The following is a 26,274-nucleotide window of genomic DNA, read 5'->3' on the forward strand; positions in this document are numbered from 1 at the left end:
CGTCTTTCGGGAGCATATTGGGGTACAAATTGAAAATCGAAAATCGAGCACATCTTGAAAATTGTCCAATTTCAAACGCATATTGCTCAGTCATTTCATGATGGATAGATGAAATTTTTGCGTCAATCGATTTCGGCACTCCATAACAAATTTTTATATTGAATAAAATAATATATGTAATAAAACTAACTATCGAACAATTGAAAAATCTCAACCCCTATCCTAATGGAAATACCCAAATCTGATTGGTCGAAATTGACGACACATGCGGCGGTTCTCTAACAAAGCCATCAAAACCAAGCTGCCTGGGGGAAATCGGCATTGCAAATACATAAAAGTAGGGTGAGTTTTTGTTCCCACTGAAATGTGTTCCCTAACAGAGACATCAAAACCAAGCTGCATGGAGGAAATCGGCACTGCTAATACATGAAAGTAGGGAAGCTTTTGTTCTCACCGAAATATGTTCCCTAACAAAGACATCAAAACCAACCTGCCTACGGGAAATCAGCACTGCAAATACATGAAAGTAGGGGTAGCTTTTGTTCCCACTGAAATGTGTTTCCAAACAGAGACATCAAAACCAAGGTGCCCGGGGGAAAATCGACATTGCAAATATATGCGAGTTTGGGGCATTTTTTATATTGCAAGTAAAGTGAGTGATACGATTAATTCCAGCAGATAAAATTTAAATTTGAAACTTCAATGTTGATTGCTTCGTGAAATTTCATATCAATGACCGATCGTGTATTGTGAAAAATTTAGCACAAGTGTAAGTGTAAAATTGTATATGGTGGCATTTGCGTTAAAAATGACTTGATATATAAAACGATTTACTTCAATTTTCATAAATAGAAACCAAGGTGTGTTCCCGCTCGAGAACTTGTCGTTCGGTTTAAGCTGTCTCTTTTGTTGTGATCATTTTTACCCAAGGAAAGTTCATACGGCGAGAAGAGTTTGAAAGGTGAAGAAGTATTCGAAAAAGTGATTTCCCATATGCTTTACATTTAGTATTAAGTGTTGTTAGGCTAATTAAAATTCGCATTGGGTTGAATAAACACTCAAAAAGTAAAAATTATAAAAGAAAATCACCTTTCACATTTCAAATATGTTTTCTCTATATTGAAGTAACATGTTTCTACTGATGAGAAAAATTGATAATTGTGTTCGATATTGATAATTATCTTATATTACATTTATGAGTTTTGTTTCATTTATTTCATCCATACATAACACAGCAGGCATCTCGTCTAGAGTCAGAGAGGGCGGTTTTCATCATATCTCATTCCACTTCGGTATCTTCTATCTGATACGCACCATCTAACAACTAATTTTCATCCTTCTGTCATCATCACTCGGTTGTAAAGTGTTTACAGTGTAAAGTGGAGTGAACAAACAATACCCAAAAACCGAACAAAACGGACCTTTTCAGGGCATTATCAAAGAGTTTAACGATGTAATGATTCAAAATTAGCAGATAGCCTAACGGAATCCTAAGTCAACTGTCTCAGACACAACCCTCCTGTGATTTTTTGCCATCGCTCCCTTTTAACGCTCATTCGTTCGTCTCGTTGGACTCGCCCCTCTGGCTGAATCTGCCGATTTGTCTCTATCCTGTGAGTGTGTACCGCTAGAGTATAAAACACGCGGACCCCAAAAAAATATCTTATTTTTTTTCAAACCGTAAACCCGTGTGGTTGTACGGCATCGGCATCGTGGACGTAACAAAGGAGGACAAGTTAAGGGAAAGGCAAAGTCTCACTCGAACCGTGCAGGTCTCCAGTTCCCTGTTGGTCGCATTCACTGATTGCTCCGCAAGGGTAACTAGGCCGAACGGATTGGTGCCGGAGCACCAGTATACCTAACAGCGATTATAGAGTTTCGGCCGTCGGAGTGCTCGAGTTAGCTTGCAAAGCTGCTCACGACAATCAGAAAACCCGCATCAAGAACAGAGCTGCTTCGGTTCGGCGCTCATCAAGGCAACATTTAGTTTCAGTGAGTGGCAAAGTGTTTCTCCGGCACGTCGCATTAAATGTAATTTACTGAACAACATGTCTCAAGCTGGATGGGAAGAAATTTACCAACTGTGAAAGCTGTGGCGAGTGGCAAACGCAATAGCTAAACAGGAAGGTTTAACCGAACAAGATGGGAATATCGAGTGATAACAAAAACACAACACCAAAGGTTCTTTTCTGAACCATCAATATATTCATAAAGAGTAAACAGTAAACTAATCAATTTTTCAGGTAGATAGGTAGGTATTCACGTAGGAGAAGAAAATAAAACAATATATTTAAAATATATATTTAACAAAAGCTGTCCCCTTTGTATAGTCCTACGTCACTCCGGTTATGTCCCCGACATTACCCACCCGTCTTTTTTTTAACAAAAAGCTAGATCATTGCTTTCAATTTGATATATCGATCATCTAAATCGGTTCAGTGATTCAAGAGTTATGAATTTTTGAAAAAAGGCATTTTTGGGAAAAAGTTTATTATTTTTCGGACCACCCTAAAATGGAAATAGGCACCCTAACGAAAAAATAAAAAAAATACGAGTCTAATGTTTTACGATAAAGAGCAAAATTACCACTTCTGGAAAAAATCTGAGAAAAACAATATCGGTTTCGCATGGAATGGCTGGTTTTTTTAGATTTAGAATTAATACAATATAGTTAATGAGAAAAAATAACAAATCTAAACAATAATCTTCTTCTTCTTTTTCTTCTTCTTCTTAATAACTACCATCAGATTCATAATAATCTTTTTTTGATTCAACAATTGTGTCCTTCAATAGAAATATTACTTCATCTAGAAGTTTTTCACCATTACTTTTCTCCTTTTCAAAATATGCGTTTACTATTGGGTCTGTGGAGGTGAGAAGATGATTGTCTATACAAGAGTTTCTCAAAGTCGTCGATATCGACCCCAGTTTCCCGGGGGTCGATATGAACCAAAACTGAATTTGGGGGTCGACGAGGTCTATAAATCGACCCCTATTGATTGACACAAGTTCTTATTTGAAACTTTCAAGATACTGTATAAGTTGTGTTACGTGTTCTAACTTGTTATAAGAATGACTAATATTTTAGTAGAAAGTATTATTCTTCTATTTTTCAAACTCAACAAGTTGATGAGCGTACACAAGTTCGTATAATATGGAAAGAAGTGAGAAGTAAAACAGGGTGAATAAGTTTGTGTAAGATAATGTATTTAAGCGTACAAGTTGATTTGATCTGTATTTGCCACACACATGATTTAACCCTTCGCACTCGGCACGGCTCTGGACGCAGGCTACCAGCTACTTGACGCTACTTTGCAGAGGAAACGTCGTTTTATCCTTTTAAAGACCCTCGTATTATTCAGTTCAATTTTGGTACCAAGCAACGTATTATGATGATATTAAACTTTTTTTTTTTTTTTTTTGGTGACATCGGTGACATCGAGGAAGTATATTCGCAAAAAAAAATCAAATTTTTATCTTTTATCATTTTGTATAGTGTAATTAATCTGAAAACACCTTCCTATGTGCATTGCAGTCTGATTTATGCACGTTTGGCAATAATACGTTGTTTGACGCCTGCCACAAGGTGTTTTCCTGTTGGAAAAAACTATACAATCCCGTTTTCTTTGTTCCACATCTGGATATGTAATTTATCGTCCAATCCGGTGTCTTCAAACGAAAAATACTCAGACCGTCGCTAGCATGCCTCTAGCGTTCTCGTCTGACACAAAACCCGCTGACATTTTTCCTCTATATCTTAGTAATTTTACTAAATTTTGATATGACTTCTTATTCCATTTGAAAAGGAAACATTTATGTTTCAAAAATTTGCTTTGAAATAACTCAATTCCCCGTAATCAGTGAAAAACTTTGATGTCCCATGAGAGGGAACAGCCGGGTGCAAAGGGTTAATACAAAGAAAGTCATGATCGAATTCATATACAAACATGCTCCAGATATTTTACTGTATAACAACCTTTCATTTAGGTTCCAAGTTCATTTGCGCTCTGGGATTCATTGGACCTTCAATGATAATACACTCATCTAATAATTATTAACGTGCTTACAAAACTAAATAATGTAAACTAAAATAAAGTGGCTGAAAAAGCGACTTACAAAATACTTAGTTGCCGACGCGCCCTAGCCTAACCTTACATTTCTGCTGTTTAGGAAACCAATTGCAAAGTAGATACCAAAGTTTGTAAGTTTCTTTTTTGAATTATTTCAGGAATTTTGTTTCTTGGTTTCTGTTTTTGGTAGCTAATGTAAATTTTCTATATAATATTGACTATAACTATAAGTGACTATAAGTTTATCTATGAGTAGGTTAGTGAGCATACCCAAAAAACACCCAGTTCAAACATTAGAATGTACAGAATGTACAGAAATGTCAAAATTGTCAAGATGGTCTTCACCGAATATTACGTGCAGCAGCATTACTACGGGAGGAATCCTAACAATTTCTTCTGTGCAAAGTTCTCCCCCTCAAAGTACGACTGCTGTCTGCTTGAAGTGGAAAAAGTGAAAGATAAGCTTGACAGCATAGCAGCTGCGAAAGGCCCACACCATAACTTTTTGATCAGCAGATTTCCGAATCTACCGAAGTCATCTACTTCGACGACAACAGAAATACAGGCTTCCACGAGTTAAAGGTGAAATCGGATGTTTTGTTTTCTTGTCGCTTTTGCGTTTCAGCTCGAATATAAGCTCGTTTGCAAATTTAACGGTTTTATAAATGTGTTTTTAGAAGTGTCCTAAACATTTTTTTCAACGGGCAGATTTACTGCGAATTTTATGATGGCAGATATGAAGAAAAAATGCAGACAATACAGTTTGGACTACTTGAAGTCCATCTCTATCGAATCAACACTTGCCGATGTGTCTCATATGTGAAAAAGTATTCAGTAACGATGCATGAGCATCCTACAATATATCTTTTCTAATTGCGAAGTCGGGGAAACCACACACAATTGGAGAGCAATTTATTTTATCAGCCATTGCGGAGGTTCTCAACAATTTATTGCACAGGCCCGCACATGATATTATGAAGAGAATTCCTTTGAGCATTGACATCGTTCAGAGACAGATTCTCTCTTCAGTTGGACGAGTATACATTACCCGGCAATGAAATTCTGTTGTTAGGGTATGTTCGATATATCAGAGATGAAAATATGTGCCAAGAACTGCTTTCTGCTGCATATTTAAAGACTGATACAAGAGGAGAATCGATCTTCCAGGCCGTGCAACAGGTTTTTTTCGACAAAACTATTCCATGGAAGAACCTTGTTTCTGTTGCCACTGATGGTGCACCATCTATGGTTGGTCGTCATCGTGGTTTTATAGCTCACTGAAAGCGACAACTGCCTGAGGTACTGGTCATTCACTGCGTGATTCACAGACTGCATTTAGTAGCATTAAATTTGAGTCCTAAATTACATCAGTCCTTACAATATGTTATAAATGCTGCAATTCTTTGAATTCTCGGTTATTTTCTCAGCTATGTGAGGAAAACGAAGTCTTTATTCGGTTACTTCTGCACACTGAAGTTCGCTGGCTATCGAGAGGATCTTGCTTAGAAAGATTTTCAACTATTTTTGAATCTGTATTTTACAATTTGGTATGTTGAACAAAGTTAATTTGCAGCTGCAAGGTTGATTAAAACTAAATCAATTATATCGGCATTTGTGGGGAAACTCATTCTTTATAAACAAAATTTAAAGCAGAAAAGAATATTCCCAGTTTCCGCATTTGTTAAAATTATCACAAAAGCTCCAAGACGATGTTCTATTCTCATATGTTGCTCACTTGTATGCATTACACAAGGATTTTACTGAGAGGTTTGAGGAAATCCTAAATGGATAATAAATCCGTACAGTATCTCAGCCATGAAAGAAGCCAATGTGATAATGCGAGAAGAATAGATTAGCGATGTTCAACCAAGGCTATCAGAAAAATACTTTATCGCTTTCCCATCATCATACCTTGTCGAAAAAGGCTTCAGTGTAGTAACAAACATTTTGGCAAAACAATGAAACCGATTGAAAATCAACGAACGCGGAGATTTAAGGCTTCAACTCACCAATATTGAATCGAATTTAAAGAGATTGGTAGATAGTCATCAGGTTCATCCATCTCACTGAATTTTTGTATGTAATTTGTATGAATAAATGTTAGTTACACTTGATATTTACTGAATTTTATGTATATTTATTTATATATTTTTTATGTATATTTATTTATTTTATTAAAAAAATTGACAAGTTCATTTACTCAAACAAGCGCAAAGTTTTCAAATTGGTATGTATATTGTGTGTATAAGAAAATAAACAAGAGATAGAATTTTTAAATAAAAATTTGGCTATAGGGGTCGATGGTATCACTTCATTCTGGAAAAGGGTCTCTCACCCAAAATAGTTTGAGAATCCCTGGTCTATACCATGATTAGTATTTTCTCGACTATTTTGTTGTCTTTCTAATGCGATTCATTTGGTACGGCTATTCGAGCAGTTTTAGAAACCAGAATAAATGTTGTATGAAATCTAATGCTGCTTTGACGAGAAAAAAATGAAAATTACCAATTTAAAAAAGTGCAAAACTGTGACAAAGACTGTGTAGTCTTTTAGTGTTCTTTTTTCGAAAAATAACTGTAACTTTGCAATGATTTCAGCGAGTATTAATGCTGGCAGAAATTTATACTAAAATAACTACCAGATGAGAGATTTTCGCGCGACGATTTGTCTGAATCGTTTTACTTTCAGGTAACACGAAGGGAACAAAATTAGCCAGAAGTTATGTCGGACTGTACTTGAACTTAAGTAAAACTTCGCTGGCAAAGTGCAATGTGTAGAAGTGCAATCTTTGATTACACGGACACAGTCAAGTATTCGTGTCACACGAAAACTATTGCATTTGACATGATTTCTTCTAAACAGACTGACCGTTGGCTCAAAGCAAAAATCTCGGCAGTGGTTTTTACATCATTTCGCATAGAACTTTATTGAATAGAACTCCTAGGCCATGCGGAGTCAGACAGTCAAGGTTATTTGTAAAGTTAATTTCCTTGAAAAAAATATCTTGCAATCTTTTTACCGTTGAAAGGAACAAACGTATTCGTGACTCGAACTTTGTTCATTTACGTTTTTGTCCAAAACAGAATTTTACCAAAGAACGACAGTTCGGTTAAAAATACGTTGCTCAGCGAAAGACTGCTCAAAGACGAATTTGGATTGTGTTCCTGATGTTTCGGCTCAAAATTTCTTACAACTTCAATCGATCAATCGATCCAGTGGCTTATGGGAGTCGTCTTATGCTAAACTAAATGATTCGCTCCACCATTGCCATGAGATAATCATAACTTCAATTATTCGTAAAAAATCATGTCATTAATATCTATCGATGTGCACATCTCACGATTCATTTGATTGGGGAATTAGCCGCTATATTGTTGCTACACAGCCCGATAGACATATCGCATAATTATCATTCTATAGAAATCTTTCATCACTTTTTTTTACGTTAGATTCCTGCTACGCACAGGTGAGTGACGAAGGTATACAGGAAACTTTTAATGTCATTACCGGTTTCAATAGTTATACCTTACTGGCACGATATGAAGCGCCTTTTAATGAATTCGTTGATACAGCACAGAAAAGTGGAAAACTGTGGAAAAAGAGCAAAACAATTATATATTCATCCTGGTTTTTTGCATTGTGGATGGACTCGAATAACTCGTGTCATTCGATTTTTTCCAATTTTACCAATGATCAGGCGAAAATCGAAGACCAGGCAAAACACTTGCAATCAAAACAACTGTCGATTAAGCCAACATTAAAGATGACCAAACTTGTGAGTGAGAGACCGGAGTACCAACATAACGCCACGAAAAAAAATCGAAAATTGAATATGTGTAATCCATGGAAATTCAAAATCCACGATACTTTTCAAGCAGACTTCTTGCATTCATCGTCTCAATTAATTGCCATAAACGTCTTAATTTCGATATGTAACATGCCCCCGAAGAAACTTTAAAGATAAAAACATAGAGTACGAGCATTATATTCAGAGCATTACACATCATTATTTTTAAATAATTTTACCATTTGCTACTCACGTGATTCTTTGGATGAACCACATTCTTCAGCTTAACGATTTAAATCCCTGAGATAAATACCCCCTCATTCAGCGGGCGATCGAATGCGTAACAAATTGACAGGTTTGCCGCAAATGAAACCAAACACATTCTGCTCTTTGTTTTGCTCTCTTCAGTTTCTCAACATGTTTGCGCACCATCGTGTAGCCAATTCCAGGGATTTAAACCATAATAACATATCTCGAAAATTGATCGTTTTTTCGTTCCATCTCGTCGCACCGGTTCCATTGATTGCTGCGCACTAACGATTTCACCACACATCAATCAATACGAAAAGCTAACTAACGTTTATTTCTCTCCACTTCGTTTCATATCGGATGCACGACATCCATCCCATCAACACGGGTAACAACAGATGGACTCGGCGATGTCGATGACACCCTTCTCGGACGAGTTCCTGGAAGCGCGAGTGAACGGCATCTACACTACGATCCCGGCTGCGCAGGGGATGAAGGGCGTCTTCGTCAACTACACGATCGGTCTGGACGAGAACGCGGAGACGCTGCGGCCCCAGCTCAAGTCGGATATCCAGCGGCACCTGCTGGGCGTGATCCACCGACGGAACAACAACATTGGCAACTCGGCTCTGTACGTAGACAGCCCGACGGGGGCGGTCTCCAGTGTCCAGGATGTAGATGAGTGCACATCGGAGGAGCTGAACGATTGCGATGAGGCCGCAAAGTGCACCAACATGTTCGGCACCTTCCGGTGCGAGTGCGGTTTCGGCTATCGGGACCCCTGGGCGGACCAGCCGCAGCGAGCCGGTCGCGAGTGCCTCTCGTGTCCGGACTCGTACTGCAACAATCGGGGCACCTGTGTGTACGATAACGCCAACAACAAGCAGGTCTGCAAGTGTCTCGGCAGCTACTATGGCACACAGTGCGAAATCGACGGGGAGGTGCTCGGGGTGGCGGTTGGAGCCTCGGTAGCTGCGGTGGTCATTATTGTCCTGACGCTGATCTGTTTGATCATGTGGAGGTAAATGGGGTTCTTCCTTCGTCTTCAGTTTGATGAATCAACAAGTTTAATTTCCATCAATGTTCACAGCAATATAGAATTTATTTAATTTGTTGTTTTCGAGACAGATTTTGCTATGAATAGATAATCATATGTTGAAATTTGAAAAATGAATTGTTGTGCAAGTTATCGTTTTGCTCTAAAAACGGCAGTTATAGAGCAGTGGCATTCAACCTTTTTTTTTTTTTTGAAAAAGACCACAGACAGTGCAAGTCATGGTGTCACGGGACGGATGAACGAGAAAGCCTGACAGTCTGGAAAAACTTGCAAAATTCAAAACATCGTCATCATTACCTTATTTATTTGACAAGGCAAAAGCTGTATTTGAGGAAAAAAAATATAGGAGGTTGTGTCCAAGATACGACCGCATTGTTGACATAGAACTACGCTGTTATTTTATATAAGTCGATTGTTTATACTTTCGGATATTATTCTATAATGCTGTGAAACTTTAGAAACAACTGCTTAGTAGAATAATCTCTGAAATGATTTTTTCATTGTAGAATCAGTTGACGATAATTGATTGATGATTCATTCTTGCCCTCGCAAAACAATACACTAGCTGATCGTATGTCACAATTTATTTCTTGGTTTACATTGGTGGCCTGAAACTACTAGGAATATAAACACTTCAAGCGTTTTCCGCTATTTTCAAAAAGAACGTTTCTGTTAATATTACTGGCCTCGAAAAGAGTTGCAAAACTTTCTAATCCTCGAGAGAAGCGCAGCTGTCACTTTCAGTGGAGGAAGTTTTGCTACTGACAAGCGAAACCTAATCACATACAAAATTCCAGAACATTTACTTTCTTGGTGACTAAACAAGCGAAATAAACTCTTTTTGTTAATAACAACCTCGAAAACAGTATCAATGCTTCATTATGATCAATATTAGTGCAAATGCAATCCTAGTTGAAGGCAGTTTTACGACTGACACGCGAACCCAAATAACTTATAACATTCCAGTAAGACATTCAAAATGCTTGGTATTCCCCAAATAATTTTTGGCGCACAACCTTAACGTCTGCTTCGCCATAGCGTCAGTTTAATGCATTGATGCATTCTCAAAGGCACCAACGAAGCCCTTATGCTGACGGAAAACAAACAATTTTAACTGCTTGGAAAAAGACTTAATTATGCCACACAGCTTGTATTCTGCTGTAACACCCATCGATGCGAATTCGCTGATGAGTTTGTCAAGAGCCACCGCCTTCAACATCAGCGGGGGGAGCTTGATTTTGGTTGCTGCCTGGGTAACGCCGTTTACATTTTCGACCGACGCGCCGAAATCGCCTACGCTGTTGTTCGATGCGGTGTCACACTCGCGAAGGCTTGGTTCAGTGCGAGCGCTTTTCACTGCACGAACGTCGCGTGCATCATTAGATGACACTTGCCTCGAAATTTTATTGCCCCTGGCAATGCGTACGTTTTTTGCAGGGCTCGAGCCTGTCTTCCTCTTCTTCTTGATCATCACACAATACGCGAAGCGTCCAATTTATGACGCGGAAAGAAAAACACAAGATACGAATAACGCGAAAAACGAACAGAAAAACCATACGACGATATTCAAGTTGGATTACCACTGGTGGGGTCCAATCTTAGATCAAAGCGCAGCAAAAGCAAAGTGAACTGGATTGCTCAACAGTCCGAGTTTGCCTCAGCGAGATCCACTGTTTATACTCTAGGCAAGTATTCATCTACTTTTCCTTTGTTCACGGAGACGTTAAATCCTACGATTTCCCCTCCGTTGGTCGTCGATAAGTTGCTCGTTATTGGCAGCTCTGTTCGGGAAAGCAAATGGACAGAACAAATGTATGGGAAAATGTAAACGCCTAAAGTTTTCATGAATTTTACCCATTTACAAACCTGGGGATTCTAATGTATAGCATAATAAACAAATCTTAGGGAATTCCCGATTCGTTTAGTATGTAAATCGCCAAAATCCGTTCGTGGCAAAAATAGTTATTAACGTTAACTTTATTTCATAAAAACGTGACCTGTTTTCTGATTTGGCACCCTTAATGAAAGACGTAGTTCTACGTCAAAAGTTCAAGAAGGTATTAACGCTCAAATACTTGCACTCCAAATGTAACGCTCTCGTTTTCCAATTTTTAAACGTACGTGCAGTACAGATGCTGAAATGATGTGTTGCAAAAATACGGAAGCAATCTTCACCAGACGGTATGAAACGCGGTGCCTCCATCGAACGAAATTGCATAACTGTGTGTGATATCTAGATTCCATTCTTCCTTTGTATCGATTTAAACAGCTGTGTCTCACAGCAGCATTGAGAAAGACTGCTGTGTGTTAGCTAGAGCGATTTGAACGATGATGAAGATGGTTTGCTTTATACAGGGTGTGTGATAAATTCTTGCAGTAAAGGACATGTTTTAGAAAATTTACACCAGTTAGTCATATTACGATGAATGTTTTGTGGTTTATTTACTTTCGTAACATATGAGAGTTTTGAATTATTTCGTTCAAAAAAATCGCCTCTTTTTTCGTCAACTATTGATTGACGCTTCCGGAAACCGTCGCATGTACTTGTTTCGATTCATAGATGACACCACCTTCATGATTTTAGCTTTGAGCGACCTAAGTGTGGTATGAGGCGTTCTATTGGTATCCCGCTCGATAACACACTACACAAAATAATCCCAAGGTTTGATACCGGGGCTGCTAGGAGGCCAAATTGTTTTTTGAGATAAATCGGGATGCCAGGACATATGCTAAAAATTAACTTTGGGTGTAATTAAAGGTTTTTTCATCAGAGAAAAAGATTACAGGTTTAATATGATGGGGATGCTTCAACAGTCTCAGGAGTTTTTTAGGTTTCTCCAATCGCCGTGATTTGGTCGGAGCGTTCATAAATTGACCTCTGCGTAGTGTATACGATTTCTTGTCAAGGTTTTTGACCATTACTCGCCGGATTGAGAATTCCGAACACTCGATTTTCCGAGCCATGGGCTCGGAATCATTTTTCCACTTTTGCTCCGTTCAACGATATTGGAATGACACTTGTATTTCTTCCGGATAGATGCGTATGATAGTTTATCACTTTTCTAAGCCTTCTTTACATAATTCACTGTTCTTTCCGACGCTTTTACCGACCGAACTATCTCCTTTACGCTTGATCCGGCGCGCAGTAAAACGACGACGGCTGACCGATTACTTTCTTGTTTCGACATATTTACGTTTACTCAACACTTATTGCCTACATCTGATACATAGCAGAATTAGCTATCCAGTGCTGCCAGATGTATCTAAATCTTGTTCCGCAAGCATGAGTAATTGCTATTTGAAGTTTACTGCAGAGGCTCTAAAATTTCTCACTTCATTCGCTTAGCCATGGAAAAGGCTAATTTAGAAAGCAAAACTAAACTGTCGACCTTGATAAAGGTCATTCGAAAATTTTCGCTGCCGTCTGATCGCTAGCTGGATGACTGAACTGTGGGGCATAGGCAAGACAACCCGATGAGGGTCTACCATCATTTCAACTGTGCGCACGTAAGTTGTCACGTGATGTGCTTACACTCACACCAATGCACCAGTTAGCATAGAACCGAACGAGGCCTTTCATCTCCCTTGCTCGTGAGTTCACTTTCGTTAGCAGTCCCACAGGCAGGACGTGCGCGATATAGCTCCGCGATACTCGGGCGATTGCCAGAGGCAAAATGGCAGACTCCACATGAACAATCGTGAATGTTATGAAATCGCGAATAGTTTGTTCATACAGTACAACCACGATAATCAGCGGAATGGCGTGGCAAAGTCACCACGGATAGAAGGATTTTCAAATAACGCAATGAAAAACTAAAAACGAGATGCAAACACGAAAAAAAAAATATTTCAACATGAGAACTATGTTTTATCAATACACTACAAATCTGTAAGGCCGTGTACACAAGATGTCAGATAATGTGATAGCCACGACCAAAACAAAAGTGCAAGAGACAAATTTCCAGAAGACCTCTGGAATTGCCAATGAAATCACTTTCGCGGATTCTACTGTACTGTATTTTTTATCCACATTGTCCGTAGAACGAAAGCTGCATTTGCAATTGTAAAAATGTATGCTGTTTTCCGATTTGGCACCATTACTGAAAGACGTTAAAAATTTACACATTGATTTCTTAGGATTTAGGTATTGTTACCAGGGCTTTACAATTCCACTTCAATTAATACATTCTCACTCACTAACGAGCCTATTTCCTTTCAATTTGCTGCGAACTCATGCAGGCTGAAAATAATGTTACTCTCTCGTCACGCTCCATAAAGAGAATATCTCTTCACCTCTTAACAGTCTCGTTTCGTTTCACGTTCATTTGTTTCAGTCTTCATACTGAAGCGAAGCTATCAAATCATCAAAGGAATATGAATGTAATGAAACTTTCAATTGGCGAATTTACGTTAGATATACAACCAGATGGCGCAGCGAGTAAAATGATGATGTCTTGTTTTTTGGTATCGTTGAAATTTGTTAGAAAAATCCGAATTTTCCTTCAAATTTTTCGGACTTAAGTATTCTTTCCACACTGAAAAGGTTAGAAAACCATCATTTTACAATGTGGTATGTATATGATGAAGAATGGCTTGGTATTAGTGTTGTAACTTTATTTTTTTCAACTGGGTGAACCAGGTAACGTTGATTATTCATAACCTGTATGCATTATCAACTAAAAATTTTCGAAGATTATCTATGACTGTGGTCAAATCGCGTATTGAAACCATCGGAAATATACAAAACTCTAATTTTCTTACCATATATTGACGACATTCAATGGTTGAAATGAATCTAAATAGAAATAAAATGAATAATCACACATCATTGTGGTTCTAGCTCTAATCTAGGTGTCGCATGAGCTGATTCAGCTTTACGTAAATTCATCAATTCTCGCGTAACTTTTGAAAAGGTCCAATCTAACATTTTCGTCAACTCGAGAAAAACGAAGTTGAAGACCCGAACATCATTCCGCGAATTGTCTTAAAAGTTATCGATCTTTATCGCTCCTCTCACCACTAGTGATCAAGAATAGCTCTCCAAAACCAATCGTAGCTGTTGTTCCGTGATTTGAGTTTAAAGTTGAAGCCAAGGAGCGAAAAATGTTCCATTGGACGTTTTGACTGCCCACGTTTGCACATTGGACATATTACGTTGCACGATAAGAATTTGAAACTAACTACTAAACAACAATCCAAAAATCAGCATTTCGTTCTAAAGACAGATTATTATTGTTATCACCCTTTGAATTGAACTGAAATCGATAACAACTACTGTAAGAAACAAAAACTCAAAACGACCGAAGTACGACTTTGTGTTGTTTTGACTGCTTTGTTACTTCGGACGTTTCGGGCATCGGAGGAAAGTGGCGTCCGAAGTAACAGCCGGGTGCTTAAAATCCGAATCTGTACATTGGATATTTTTTGTATCGGCGATAAAAAGATGAAGAAAATAGATGCGTGAACGATTGTTTTTGTAATGCATTCAATGATTGAAGACTAATAGCGTGCATCCATTAACTCGATTTGTTTACATTTGTTACATAGGACCTTTTCAAAAGTTACGCGAGAATTGTCGACAACCATACACTGCATGATATTCATATGTGTGTGTGCAAGCGCTTAGCGTAGACAAATGTTTTTGTATTTTTCAAGTGTCAAGTTTGTATAAGGCCTGTTACATTTTTCGTTGTTGTAGTTGTTTTGATCAATAAATCTGGAAAACGTCGAATGGGAAAGTGCTCACGGAGAGCGAAAAAGGTCAAATCGATGCATGTCACCAAGAAAATGTAGGTATCAGAGAAATTGCTCGTCAGATTGGACGATCCCATCGAGTAGTGCTCAATTATTTGGCGAATCCTCAATGATACAGTGAGAAGGAGAGAGCTCCACGTAAATCGAAGCACTCTGATCGGGATAAGCAGGATATAGTTAGAACAGCTTCGGATACCTCAAAATCGTTTATGCAAATAAGCAATATTTGATTTTAAATTCTTCCCAGAAGACAATTCGTCATGTTTTGTTAAAAAGTCCTTACATAAACAGAGGTCAAGAGGTTAAAGCCCCTAATCTTACACTATCGGAAGACGTCTGAGTTTTACCAAAGCTCCAATGAAGCAACAATTTAACATGGTTTAAAAAAGTATCGCGATATTCGAATTTACGCGGGTTACGTATATTCAATTCTAGATTTTTTGTTGACATTATGTTGGTACTCATGTCTCTCACTTATGCTGACCAAGGCGCGTAGAAGTATATCCTAAGGTGGGCCAACTTGCTAAAACCATTTTTCGGCCATCTTGGAAGTCTACTGTGTTTTGTTTGTAAACAAAACACAACACGCTAGTGCCGAAGCTCGCTCCTGATCAGTCTGTCTCTTTCACGCTTCAAGGAAATAATTCCCCTTCTGCTTTCTTCCGTACTGTTTTCATATACCGCTCCCCTAACCAACTTAGTGACGAAACGGCCTCACCTAGTACCATAGACCCGTCTTGATGCTGACAAGTACGGCTTTTTTTAATGTTCAGTTAATTTTAGACAACTGCTTTTCTCACACGTGTTTTGGTTCATCTTCGATTTTTGCCTGAATTGATAATACTAATGGATTTGGAAATGGTCTTATAAAAACTGAACAGCTGAAATAATCATATTTAAACCCAATGAATAAATAAACCACTTTTTTGAACGAAATTGACATTAAATATACTTTAGTCTAAGGCATCAACAATGTATGAACATATCTTATTGGAATTCTAACAGATTGTGTTACAACGAAATATATTCAGGGTGGTCCTCTAGAAGTTGGACCGTAAATGCCCGTAAATTACGCAACATAGCTCTCTGATTGGAACTCTGATTGTACTTTTGATTCATGCTGTCTGTGGTTGTGGTTGCTCCACTTATGTTTGCAGGTATGCTGGTAAAGATGAAACACTACTATCTGGAGGTGGTGGCCGCCAGTGATCTATGGATAGTCTGATCTCTATTCCTATGTTTAACAAAGCAGGAGAAAAAATGGTGAAGTTGTGTTCAGCTGCTCTATAACTCATCAGCTAAAAGAGTAGAAGCTGATCCCGGTTGAGTTGATCCTTTCGCCAGATAATCCAATAGCGTTCTGTTCATTCTTTCCACTAAACCGTCAGATTGTGGATGTAAGGCTGTGGTATGTGTCTTATAAACACCTAAAAGCTTTAATGTACCGCTAAAGAAACGAACGGATCTAGTGTTACATATTCGATCAACTTAAAATAACTATGAATTTTCTGAATTCATATATCAGCATACTGTGTTTCAATATGAGTTACTTTTCCGTGTTCATTGAAGGACGTGTTGATTGATGCAGAGAAATCCAATATTTAATTTAAAATTCCTTCCATTCTCTGGTTGGCAGAGAACCGTAGCTTCTCTCTAGTCGCTATGTTCGTATGCACTTGGTTCACTCTGACTGCATACTATTATCAGGTTTTACTGATCAGTCGAAATAAATTCATGCCATACACCTGGCCGTTTGCAACAAAAAAGTGATCTGGTAAATGTTAAATGTAGGCTAAGAAATTCTTGATTGTTTGCTACGATTAACTTATTTTTTTTCTTATTTTGTTACTTAGTCCATTTTGACTGAACCCTGACCATATTAGGATTCGGCGATCAATCGATCAAATAGGCGTGGATCAATATTTGTTTATTGTTTTTCAATGAACATCAGTTTTAATCTCACCAAAGGCCCCTTAGCTAATTTTATAAACATATTTCAATCGCTTCATTAAACTTGCTGACAAAGTCGGTCTGATCCTTCTACGATTTACTTCCGTACAAATGCTGATAGGATTAGAACTAGCGGCAGCTACATTGGGGCGTGATTTACTGTAACCAGTAACCATTAGCTCATACGATACGATCACTGAACTAGATGGTGTCATCATTTCCAGCCGAAAGTTTGTTTTCTACAACTGACGCTAAAACCAAGAATCGGTTCGACTAAGTGACAGAAGTATGGGGCGGTCGGCTTTTATGGGATCATTGTTGTGTTTTTCTTCCTTGTGGACTTCGAAATTTGTTTACAGACTTCATGCTAAGGAATACATAAAACAAAACACTTGTAAATATGACCTTTTTATTCCCTATTTAAAGAAAAGACGGGACTCCTATAGAACAAGTAGATTAATTGAAAAAAGGTCTAATGATTTTTAAAAGATCGAATTTCTTAAATCGATTTAATCAGTGAATTGATCCCTACACCGTTTAAAAAATCGATTCGCCAAGATCGATCTTTTTATAAAGATCACCCAATCCTAGATCATACGTCAAAAATAAATTAAATAATTAAACCGTCTTAGTTATAACTTAATTGTAATTTCACCTTGTATCCTTCCAAACCTTCGTAATAATTTCACATTCTACTTTTCAGTCGCAAATGGCAGCGCGAGCACAAGAACGCCATGGGCAGTCCCGTGTTCGGTTATATGGGCGGTGGTCAAGTCAAGACCCCAGTGATGGGACAGGCTCCGTACCAGGTCACTCTCGAGGATCGCATGCGATGGGCACAGATAGCGGACGTAATGGCCCAGGCAAATCATTATGCGGTAATGACTTCCCACCCTGAACCATGTCCAAAAACTGACTCATTGTTCTATGTGTCGACTTCACCCTCGCAGGCTGAACCAGTAGCGCCACCCCGCCCGGCGTCGGCCATGTACGGCTACCCCAATCTGCAGACGATCGGTAACATGAACACGCTTAGCATGCACGGAACCCTGCCACCGCTACACACTGGGACGCTCCCACCAGTTCCTCTACCGAGGTAAGTCTCAACAGCAACCCAACAGCAGGTCATGGATTGCTCCGAATCTAACATGTATCAGTGCATTCTTCAACAGGGGTCTCGGACTCAACCGAAACGGCATGAGAACACTTGAAAACTCCAGCTCCAGCGAGGAGGAGGATCGAGCCGATCTACTCGGCCGAAACTTCAACGTTCCACGACCGAAGAGTAGAAGTAATGCCAGCGTTACTGTAAGTGGCCAAATTATCAAATTCCAATAATAATCGTAACCATAACGAAACTTTCTAACCCATTCAATCCCAGTCAGGAATTTACTACGACGTGGACTATGCCCCGACCGGAGCGGAGCAGCTGTACGGCATGAGTGGCACCTTGAGCGGCAGTACAACGGTTCCAACCTCGAAATCCCAAAGTAACATTCCGATGAGTACGTACACCTCCGGCAGTCGACCGGTGCAGACGTCGTACTACCAATGAGAGTCGCTCCCCCGGAACTCAGAACTCGATCGATCGAGAAGTGTTCAAAATGAAACATAGAATCCCTCAGAATTCCTCAGCGGAGAGTGTTCCGATGCGCAGCATCGAAGCTGAGACGATAATAAAACCGAAATGAGAGAGCGAGTGAAGAAAATTGAAGCGAAACGAACTTTCCTTTAGGTTTTAAGTTTATACGTTAGCGTTGTATAATCAATAAAATTCTACGCAACACAAAAGTTACTGAACTGTTATCTGTTCGGAGTTTTGTGTAAATACATCTTCATATATACATATGTAATGAGAGATAGGTAGAAAGCGAAAGTGAAAATTTCATTGCAGTGAAAAAAAAACATGCCTTCACAAGAGTGAAAGTAGAATATCGAGGCAGAGATTAACTATTAAGGATGCGCTCTTTATGTATGTATACTAGTAGTGAACTGCTTTCTCTAGTTTGTAGTGAAATATCGATACACTGATGCAAGTATTAGAAATAAATATTTAAGAGTCGTATTAACAATAAGACAAGCGTCTGTTTCGTTTTTTCGTCTATAACGAATTTAAACCCGAAAGTCATTCATCTCTTCTGGATTACTTAAGACTAGGGATTGCATTACCGTGCCAAAATTTCAATAACCGGTTATTCGGTAATGAACATTTCATTACCGGTAAAACCAGTAAATTACCGGTAAAACAATACTTCGAAACACAACCATTTTCTTGAAGAAACGGCTTTTATTGATAATGATAAGTTTACAAGAAAACATTTTGCAGAATTTCGCAACTTTTTAAATTAATACTAAGGGACACAAATAATGTTAGTTTTGTCGTCTTCTAATCTAGATCGGATCTCATTAGGGGAAATCAGGGTAAAACCAACACCCTAAGGATTTTCACATATTTTCAAGACCTCTCATGTTCCTCCGACTTCAAATCGTTACAGAACCTCTCTTCAACTATTCATGAACTATTCTACAGTATCTGTTGATTATTTTTTGAGTAGAACTCGAGTTTTAATAGAATACAAAAACTGATGATTTTAGGTGAAATAAATGAGAGTGCGGGTGCAATCGACGCGCTGTCGGGTTAAAACCTTTAGAGAAACGAATGTAAACTTGTTACAATAAGCAGGTGATGGACAAATTCCTACTCCTGGTCCGGAGTAAACACAAGAGTTTTGATTCCAGCTTGGGTGAACAAGCACGGAGGTTGTACCGATGAGCGTTGAAGCTCTTCCAGGCTTTTTTGTTGACAAGCCCTGTTCAACGGTTTTGGCTGTTTTATCAATCCAGTTCTGTCGTTTTATCTTCCAAATATAAACACAAGACATCTACAAAAAGCAAGGACCCGTTTTTCCTGTCAGTGGAACACAAACCAGGTGTCTGTTTTACTCTGACTGAAGGTGTCGGTGTTACCCCGAATGGGCTCGAAATTTCAAAACAACGTTTTCCATCATCGATAATCAACAAAACCACCTACCGTCTCATAAAATACACTGAACAATGATCTAAGACGAATTAGGCTCACAGAAGTATCGAATTTTCCAAAATTTTCCGACTAAAACACTTAAATTCCACTAGCGAAATTTTACACGGACTAATCCCTGTTTGCTGACCGGTTCTGTTGTGTTGTTTGTTTTGACAGTAATGCGACTTCCGCAGCTGTAGGGTAAATCGGAACGTAAAAAATGACAAGTGTGTACAGGGGACATCGGAAAATTTGCAAAAAAGGTCTTCTAATTGGAAAAATCAGGTCGGGTTTACCCTGATTTCCCTCTATCTAAATTTCCAGAAGAGGAAAACGGACGTTCAGAGTCCAATGATGCTGGGCGTAAAGTACGAAGAGCATCGAATACCATTATCATGTATTTGCCTCTGATGCCCTCTGTACGAAAACATGTCTCAGGATATTCATCAATCCGTTTATAGACTTTGAGCTTAGGCTGGACGTTGATACCTTTGATTGCTGCAATCGTCAAGTTTTTCCTTGATGCTCAACAGATTCTGCATCTTCCAGTGGTTTTTTTTCCCTCCTGTTATCCAGCTACTGAACCAATACCATAATCGTCAAATTGAATAAAATCACGAACGATTTAAAATGCCTGCTTGTTCACTGCAATCCGTGAAGTTTGATAGAAGACGCCGAAGTCATCATTAATTGTGCCACGACCGCGAGCAGAATGCAGATAGCTGTTCTAGCATAAATTGCAATCCGAGGTCAGTTCCATAAAGGGTGCAGCTCTTCCGGAATAGCAGTTCAACAGCGACCAGAAATGGTTCGAGGGCATCGAGTATCGAGATCGAGCAGCTATTTTTGAACAAGGTCGGAGGTCTTCCTTTGTGAGGGATCGGATCCCTTCTTAAGAATAAGATGAAATGTAAATACATATTAGATATAAGATAGGTTTAAGAATTGAGTGTGATGAGTGTGATTGAGAGTGTGAGTGTGATCATTGTCAACATATCCTCATATCCCCTCCTTTTCCTGAAGAAAATATGTCACCCTTCTAAACTCGAGTTGACCGCGAGTAATCGGTTTCCTATATTATTAACATTAGAATTAAGGAAAAATGTATATATACTAGTAACAATACAGTAAGGAGTTCGGCTCCTTTAAACCTATGTAACTGAGCCTGTAAAAATAAACGATTTTAATAAAAAAAAAAAAAAAGGTCGGAGGTCGGAGGTCGTAGAATCGGCGCAATACTGCCAGTTGGATTTTTCGATCCTATTTAGATTTCTAGAGTAATATTTCAAAGCGGCATAAAGGCGAATATTATTTATGGTGTAATAGTTAAAATTACCGAAATTACCGGTTATCGATTGTAAAATTACCGGTAATTCAGTAATGGAAAATGACCCGGTATTACCGGTAAAACCGGTTAACAAACCCTACCAATTACCAATTCGCTAGTCATTTTCGACCCTACTAATTATTAGTACATTCTACCAAAACAAATTGGTAGACATAAATTTCAAAGACCTGGTCGTAAAGGGAGGCTTTCGTTCAATCGGAACAACTCTCCATAATAATATGGAGAGAGTACTAATTCCAGGGTGGCGTTCAAATTGTTAGCTATGAGCCTGATTCTACGTGGCGTGTGGTGAGAAGTGAGATGACAATTGTCACGTATGCCACGCGATTCCACCAGGCGAATGCCATGAGAAACCTCACTTGAATAAATACAAATGTATATTCACCGTATTCCCGATGTCAACCTACGTGACGGTTGTCAATTGAACTAGGACTTCTATGTGACAATCGTCGATATGACTTGAGGTGTCGACAGTGCTTGAAAACAAGTCAAAAATTGAAGTGCAATAGTAAGCGTCGTTTTTGGTCGTAGATAAACGATAGTAATACTACAGTATACACTGGAGTCGCTTTTCTACGCGGGGGATACGTGCCACGTAAAAAACCGCGTAAATTCCAAAACCCGCCCAAAAATAAACCGCGTAAATTTCTAAATCCATGTAAAAATCTAACGAAAGTAGGTTATAAGTATAAAAAGTAACCCATATTCTTACAATTGATTAACTGATTGTTTTTGCGTACTTCAATCGTGATATCTGTTTCTCCTTTTATTTCTCAGCTACCGTTCTGAATCATATTTCGGACACTTTGTTCTAATATCTTGAAATGCTTAATGCACTGATGATATAACTATCAAATTAATATCACAATTGCTTCTTTAGAGTAATCCCTTGGTTTCACTATCATTTCACATGAGAACTACATTTGAATTATAACATAATCGGCAGAAATCTTACAACACTACTCATTATCGTTTGTGTTTGACGTTTCCTTAGCGTGAGCACGTAGAATTTATCCGTTCATAAATATTTAAATTTTTCCCGTGTTTCATCAGTAATTATCATCTTTAACAGTTCACTATGATTGCTTGGTAAGTGTTTCGCAGTTGACCATAAAATATAATCAAGTGTAATGTAATTTTCATCCAAAAAATTACAAAATCAAGTGTCCGAGATTTGAATTCAATCTGTCCGAAATTTGATTTAGTGTCCGAAGTTCGATTCTTATTCGCTTCATTTGAAAAGCATTTTATTCGATGTTTTTTTTATGTTTTCAATCAAATAGGTACCAAAGTAGAAAGCCTAAAAGCATATTGAACTTATTTATTAAAAATATCAACCAATATCTGCATCATATGCCTTAAGCGTCCGAAACGGTACTAATCAGTGATACATTACAAACTTATTTCGTGAAAAGTCACATCACATGATATCTGTTCACACTGGAGTCACTTTTTACGCGGTTGATACGTACGGTTGAGAGTGACCTGTAACACAGCAAAAGCAGACATTGTTCTCTTATGCGAAAATCTCGGTAGAAAGAAATCAAGCGTGTTTGGTGGAAGCCGATTTCAGCTGTTGTAGATAACTTGCTGAATAACTGAAGATGACCTCTGGTTGTCCGGACTGGAAAGAACCGTGGACGGAGGTTTTCAAAAGAGAGATAGTAAGTTTGATATTTTTTATTTCGTTTCATAGCTACCATTTACTATCAATCTCATTCACACTGAGAGGAAAATTTAGTATATATGACCAATTTTTTGGTAAATATTACCAATTCGCTAGTCATTTTCGACCCTACTAATTATTAGTACATTCTACCAAAACAAATTGGTAGACATAAATTTCAAACAAAACTACGGTTTGTAAATCCAATGTTGGCTCAATTTCGGGGCAATATCAATGAAGATGTTGGCCCTCATTTGTAAAGGGATAATAACAGTAATAACGATATTTATCGAATAATAAATTTTCAAATCGAAAGCTGTGTTCAAATAATTTTATTCTTATTAATATTCTAATATTAATATTCACACAAACCTTTGCAGTTTTTCGTTTTCGTTGAAGTTTGTTGTGAGCGGCAGTTGGGCCATCAGCGCTTTTCATATACCCACTTATTCACCTACGTAGTCGGACGAGACATCGAAACATCATTCCTCGACAATGCATGTCGTACGCTCTCCGCTCTCCTTGATGTGACTTACGTTGTAACAACCGCGAGCAACACGTGGAATATTGGTATTTCTACAAAATAAAATAAATATCTAGGTGCAATGAATCAACAGAAACAAAATGTTTACCTCCGAATCGCTCCACTTCCACTAAAGAAATGGCGAATGCACACACACACAGTTGCTAAGCATGAAAATACTCAAGGTTACTAATGCTATGAAGTAAAATTTACGAAACGTTGGTATGGTTGTACATTGAATTTGACATCAGTTTTACAAGACTTTGGTAATATGTACAAAAAATGTGTACATTTTACCAATGTTTCGATTACTAAAGATTTGGTAGCTGCATTTACTGATTCCTCCAGTGCAGTTTTAAATAACTTTATTGAAATAAAAATTCTGTTTAAAGCAACTATGTGCGAAAAGTACATAACCTTACAAAAAGCAAAACCTGATGGAATGCAAGAAAATGTAAACTTTTCTGAAGTAATACTTTGATGAAAGAACACACATTGTGATGTACGAAAAAACAATGGATTGAACCTCCTACAGGATGAGAAATGTAGGTTTTGGCCAATGTTTTTGTTTGACGATTTTTCGATTTTATGTCATTTTCCGGTGAAACTGTAGAACCGAAAAAAATAATTCTAGAAAATTGAGCTTTCAGTGACGCCAATAACCAATATTACACCAATGGTTTTCGTTAAAAAAAATAAGGGTACACAGTGTGTGAGAATGTTGTTGAATTTTAAATGGGGAATTTTAGCGTGGTTCAAAAGGTGAGAGGTTTAGAGAAAGATTGTGATGAAGGTTTAGGTATATCCCCTTCAAGGGGGTGTTCTAGTGTAGAAGCACGAATTTCGGACGTTTTTGGATCCATCATATCATTATTTATTTATTTTTCTTTTAGCAATAAAACAAAAATTTAACAGAAAAAATATTCATAATTAGAATAGTTACAAGCCAATGGGCCCTATTATAGAATTATTTTTTTTTTCTTCTGTCCACTCATTCTCAGCCAGTGAAATATGCACTGGAAGTAAGTTCTGCATTGTAAATTATAACATGATTAATATAAATAATACTGGATTGAACACTTGCCTTGAATAGACTATTCTGGCAGCACCGTAAAACAAATACTGATCAAAACAAACGAACATGTGTTGCAAATTGCATATATTTAAGTGTTTCTGAAATGTTTCCCAAAGAAAAATATCAGGAACGCAAACTAAAACAAAATAATGCTCTGAAGATATGCAACAAGCGAACCAAACAACTCGAAAAGGTCTTACACTTGCATCGATCATTCGCTCGATGCTATCGAATTGCTTGGTATCTATAATAGTAAAATAGAGCTATATTTGGGGAATTATTTTTCTGTAATTTAATCAATATTTTTGTCACGCGAAAATAATTTCAATTTTTATAACATCTCAAATTACATCCGAATGTCCCTCACAGCAAATCTTCAAATTGAAAACGGCGTCAATTGTTTACAAAATTATGCTTTGCCACTGGATCAAAAGTTGTTTCTAGGATATATTCTTGAATGCCTAAAGTTCAGAAATTTGAAGAAAAAAAATATAGGAGGTTGTGTTCAAAACACGACCGCATTGTTGACGTAGAACTACGCTGTAGTTTAATTCAAGTCGCTTGTATATAATTGCGAATATTATTTTATAATGCTACGAAAATTTTGAAACAACCATTCTACCAGTTTGGTCACCCTGAAATATTTTTATTGTAGAATCATTTGACGATACTTGTTTGATGATTCATTCTTGTGCTCGCAGAACAATAAATGCTCGAGATGAGCGCAGCGGTAATACTTAGTGGAGAAAGTATTGCTACTGGCAAGCGAAACCAAATCACATACAAAATTTCAGAACAACATTTCCTTTCTTGGTGACTAAATAAACGAAATAAACTCTATCTGTTAATCTCATCATCCTCGAAAAGAGAAGCACTGCTTCATTATGATCAAGATTTGCGCAAATGCAATCCTAGTTGAAAGTAGTTTTGCGACTGGCACGCAAGCCCAAATCAATTAATAACTTGATATAACTTGGTATTCCCCAAATAATTTTTTGGTACACAACCTTAACACCTGCTTCACCATAGCGTCAGTTCCATGCATTGATGACAGAAAACAAACAATGTTGACTGCTTGGAAAAAGGCTGAATATTTACCTTAGCAGAGATTCATTACCAATACCCTAGCGTAAATATTTCCCTACCGCTATCTCCTCTTCTTGTGGATATTTATCATTACGACTGCATAATTTGCAACACCAAACAATCATCAATCATAGCATAAAAAAAGTTAGGTGAGTGTTGCACTGTTACAGGGCCAATGCACACGGGAGCAGAAACAAATGGGGTTTCAGCGTAGCGAAGATGTACTATTTTTACGTACGGGTTATGAAGCACACACGTACGCATACAAATATCCATATACGATGGCTTGAAGCAACTAAATATACACACACTTTTCTCCGTTTTGCGCTTTTCTCAACTGAAGCCCTTTCTGTTAATATTGCTAGTCTAGATTAGCTTAGCTGTCATCCTTTGTGGAAGAGGGGACTTGGGACTAGCAAATCATTCTTGTTGTGCAATTTTCGGTGATTCGAGCTTTAAATGGTCAATAACGACGCCGGCCACGTCTTTACAGCCACCAGGGGAAGGGAAGGAATGTTAGTATAATATCCGCCGCCCGAGGGCCAGAAGGGTCGCCTCTATAGCGTGGTTCCCTAGCGTTTATCATGGAAGGGATATTTGTTAGTGGGAATGGTTAAGAAAAATCAAGATTCACTGCGGTAAGTGATGTGATTCTAAAAACGTGAACTTTCGACCACTCGACGGAACCAA

At 38.1% G+C, this 26,274-nt stretch overlaps 1 protein-coding gene across 5 annotated transcripts in view; it reads left to right on the forward strand.

Annotated features, from left to right (window-relative positions):
- The window catches only part of LOC129767424 (uncharacterized), an 88,741-nt gene extending 69,803 nt beyond the window's left edge, over positions 1 to 18,938 (forward strand). For 3 of the 5 annotated variants that reach the window (XM_055768320.1, XM_055768322.1, XM_055768321.1), the window contains exons 3-6: positions 8,505 to 9,127; positions 17,571 to 17,963; positions 18,025 to 18,175; positions 18,249 to 18,938. In XM_055768320.1, the coding sequence (XP_055624295.1) occupies positions 8,505 to 9,127; positions 17,571 to 17,963; positions 18,025 to 18,175; positions 18,249 to 18,422 (1,341 nt within the window). In that variant the 3' untranslated portion in view covers positions 18,423 to 18,938. The remainder of the gene's footprint in view (positions 1 to 8,504; positions 9,128 to 17,570; positions 17,964 to 18,024; positions 18,176 to 18,248) is intronic. The other 2 variants (XM_055768323.1, XM_055768325.1) reach the window with 2 other exon arrangements.
- The last annotated feature ends 7,336 nt before the right edge of the window (positions 18,939 to 26,274 follow it).

Source organism: Toxorhynchites rutilus, chromosome 2 (genome assembly GCF_029784135.1).
Source record: "Toxorhynchites rutilus septentrionalis strain SRP chromosome 2, ASM2978413v1, whole genome shotgun sequence".
NCBI classification, from domain to species: domain Eukaryota; kingdom Metazoa; phylum Arthropoda; class Insecta; order Diptera; family Culicidae; genus Toxorhynchites; species Toxorhynchites rutilus.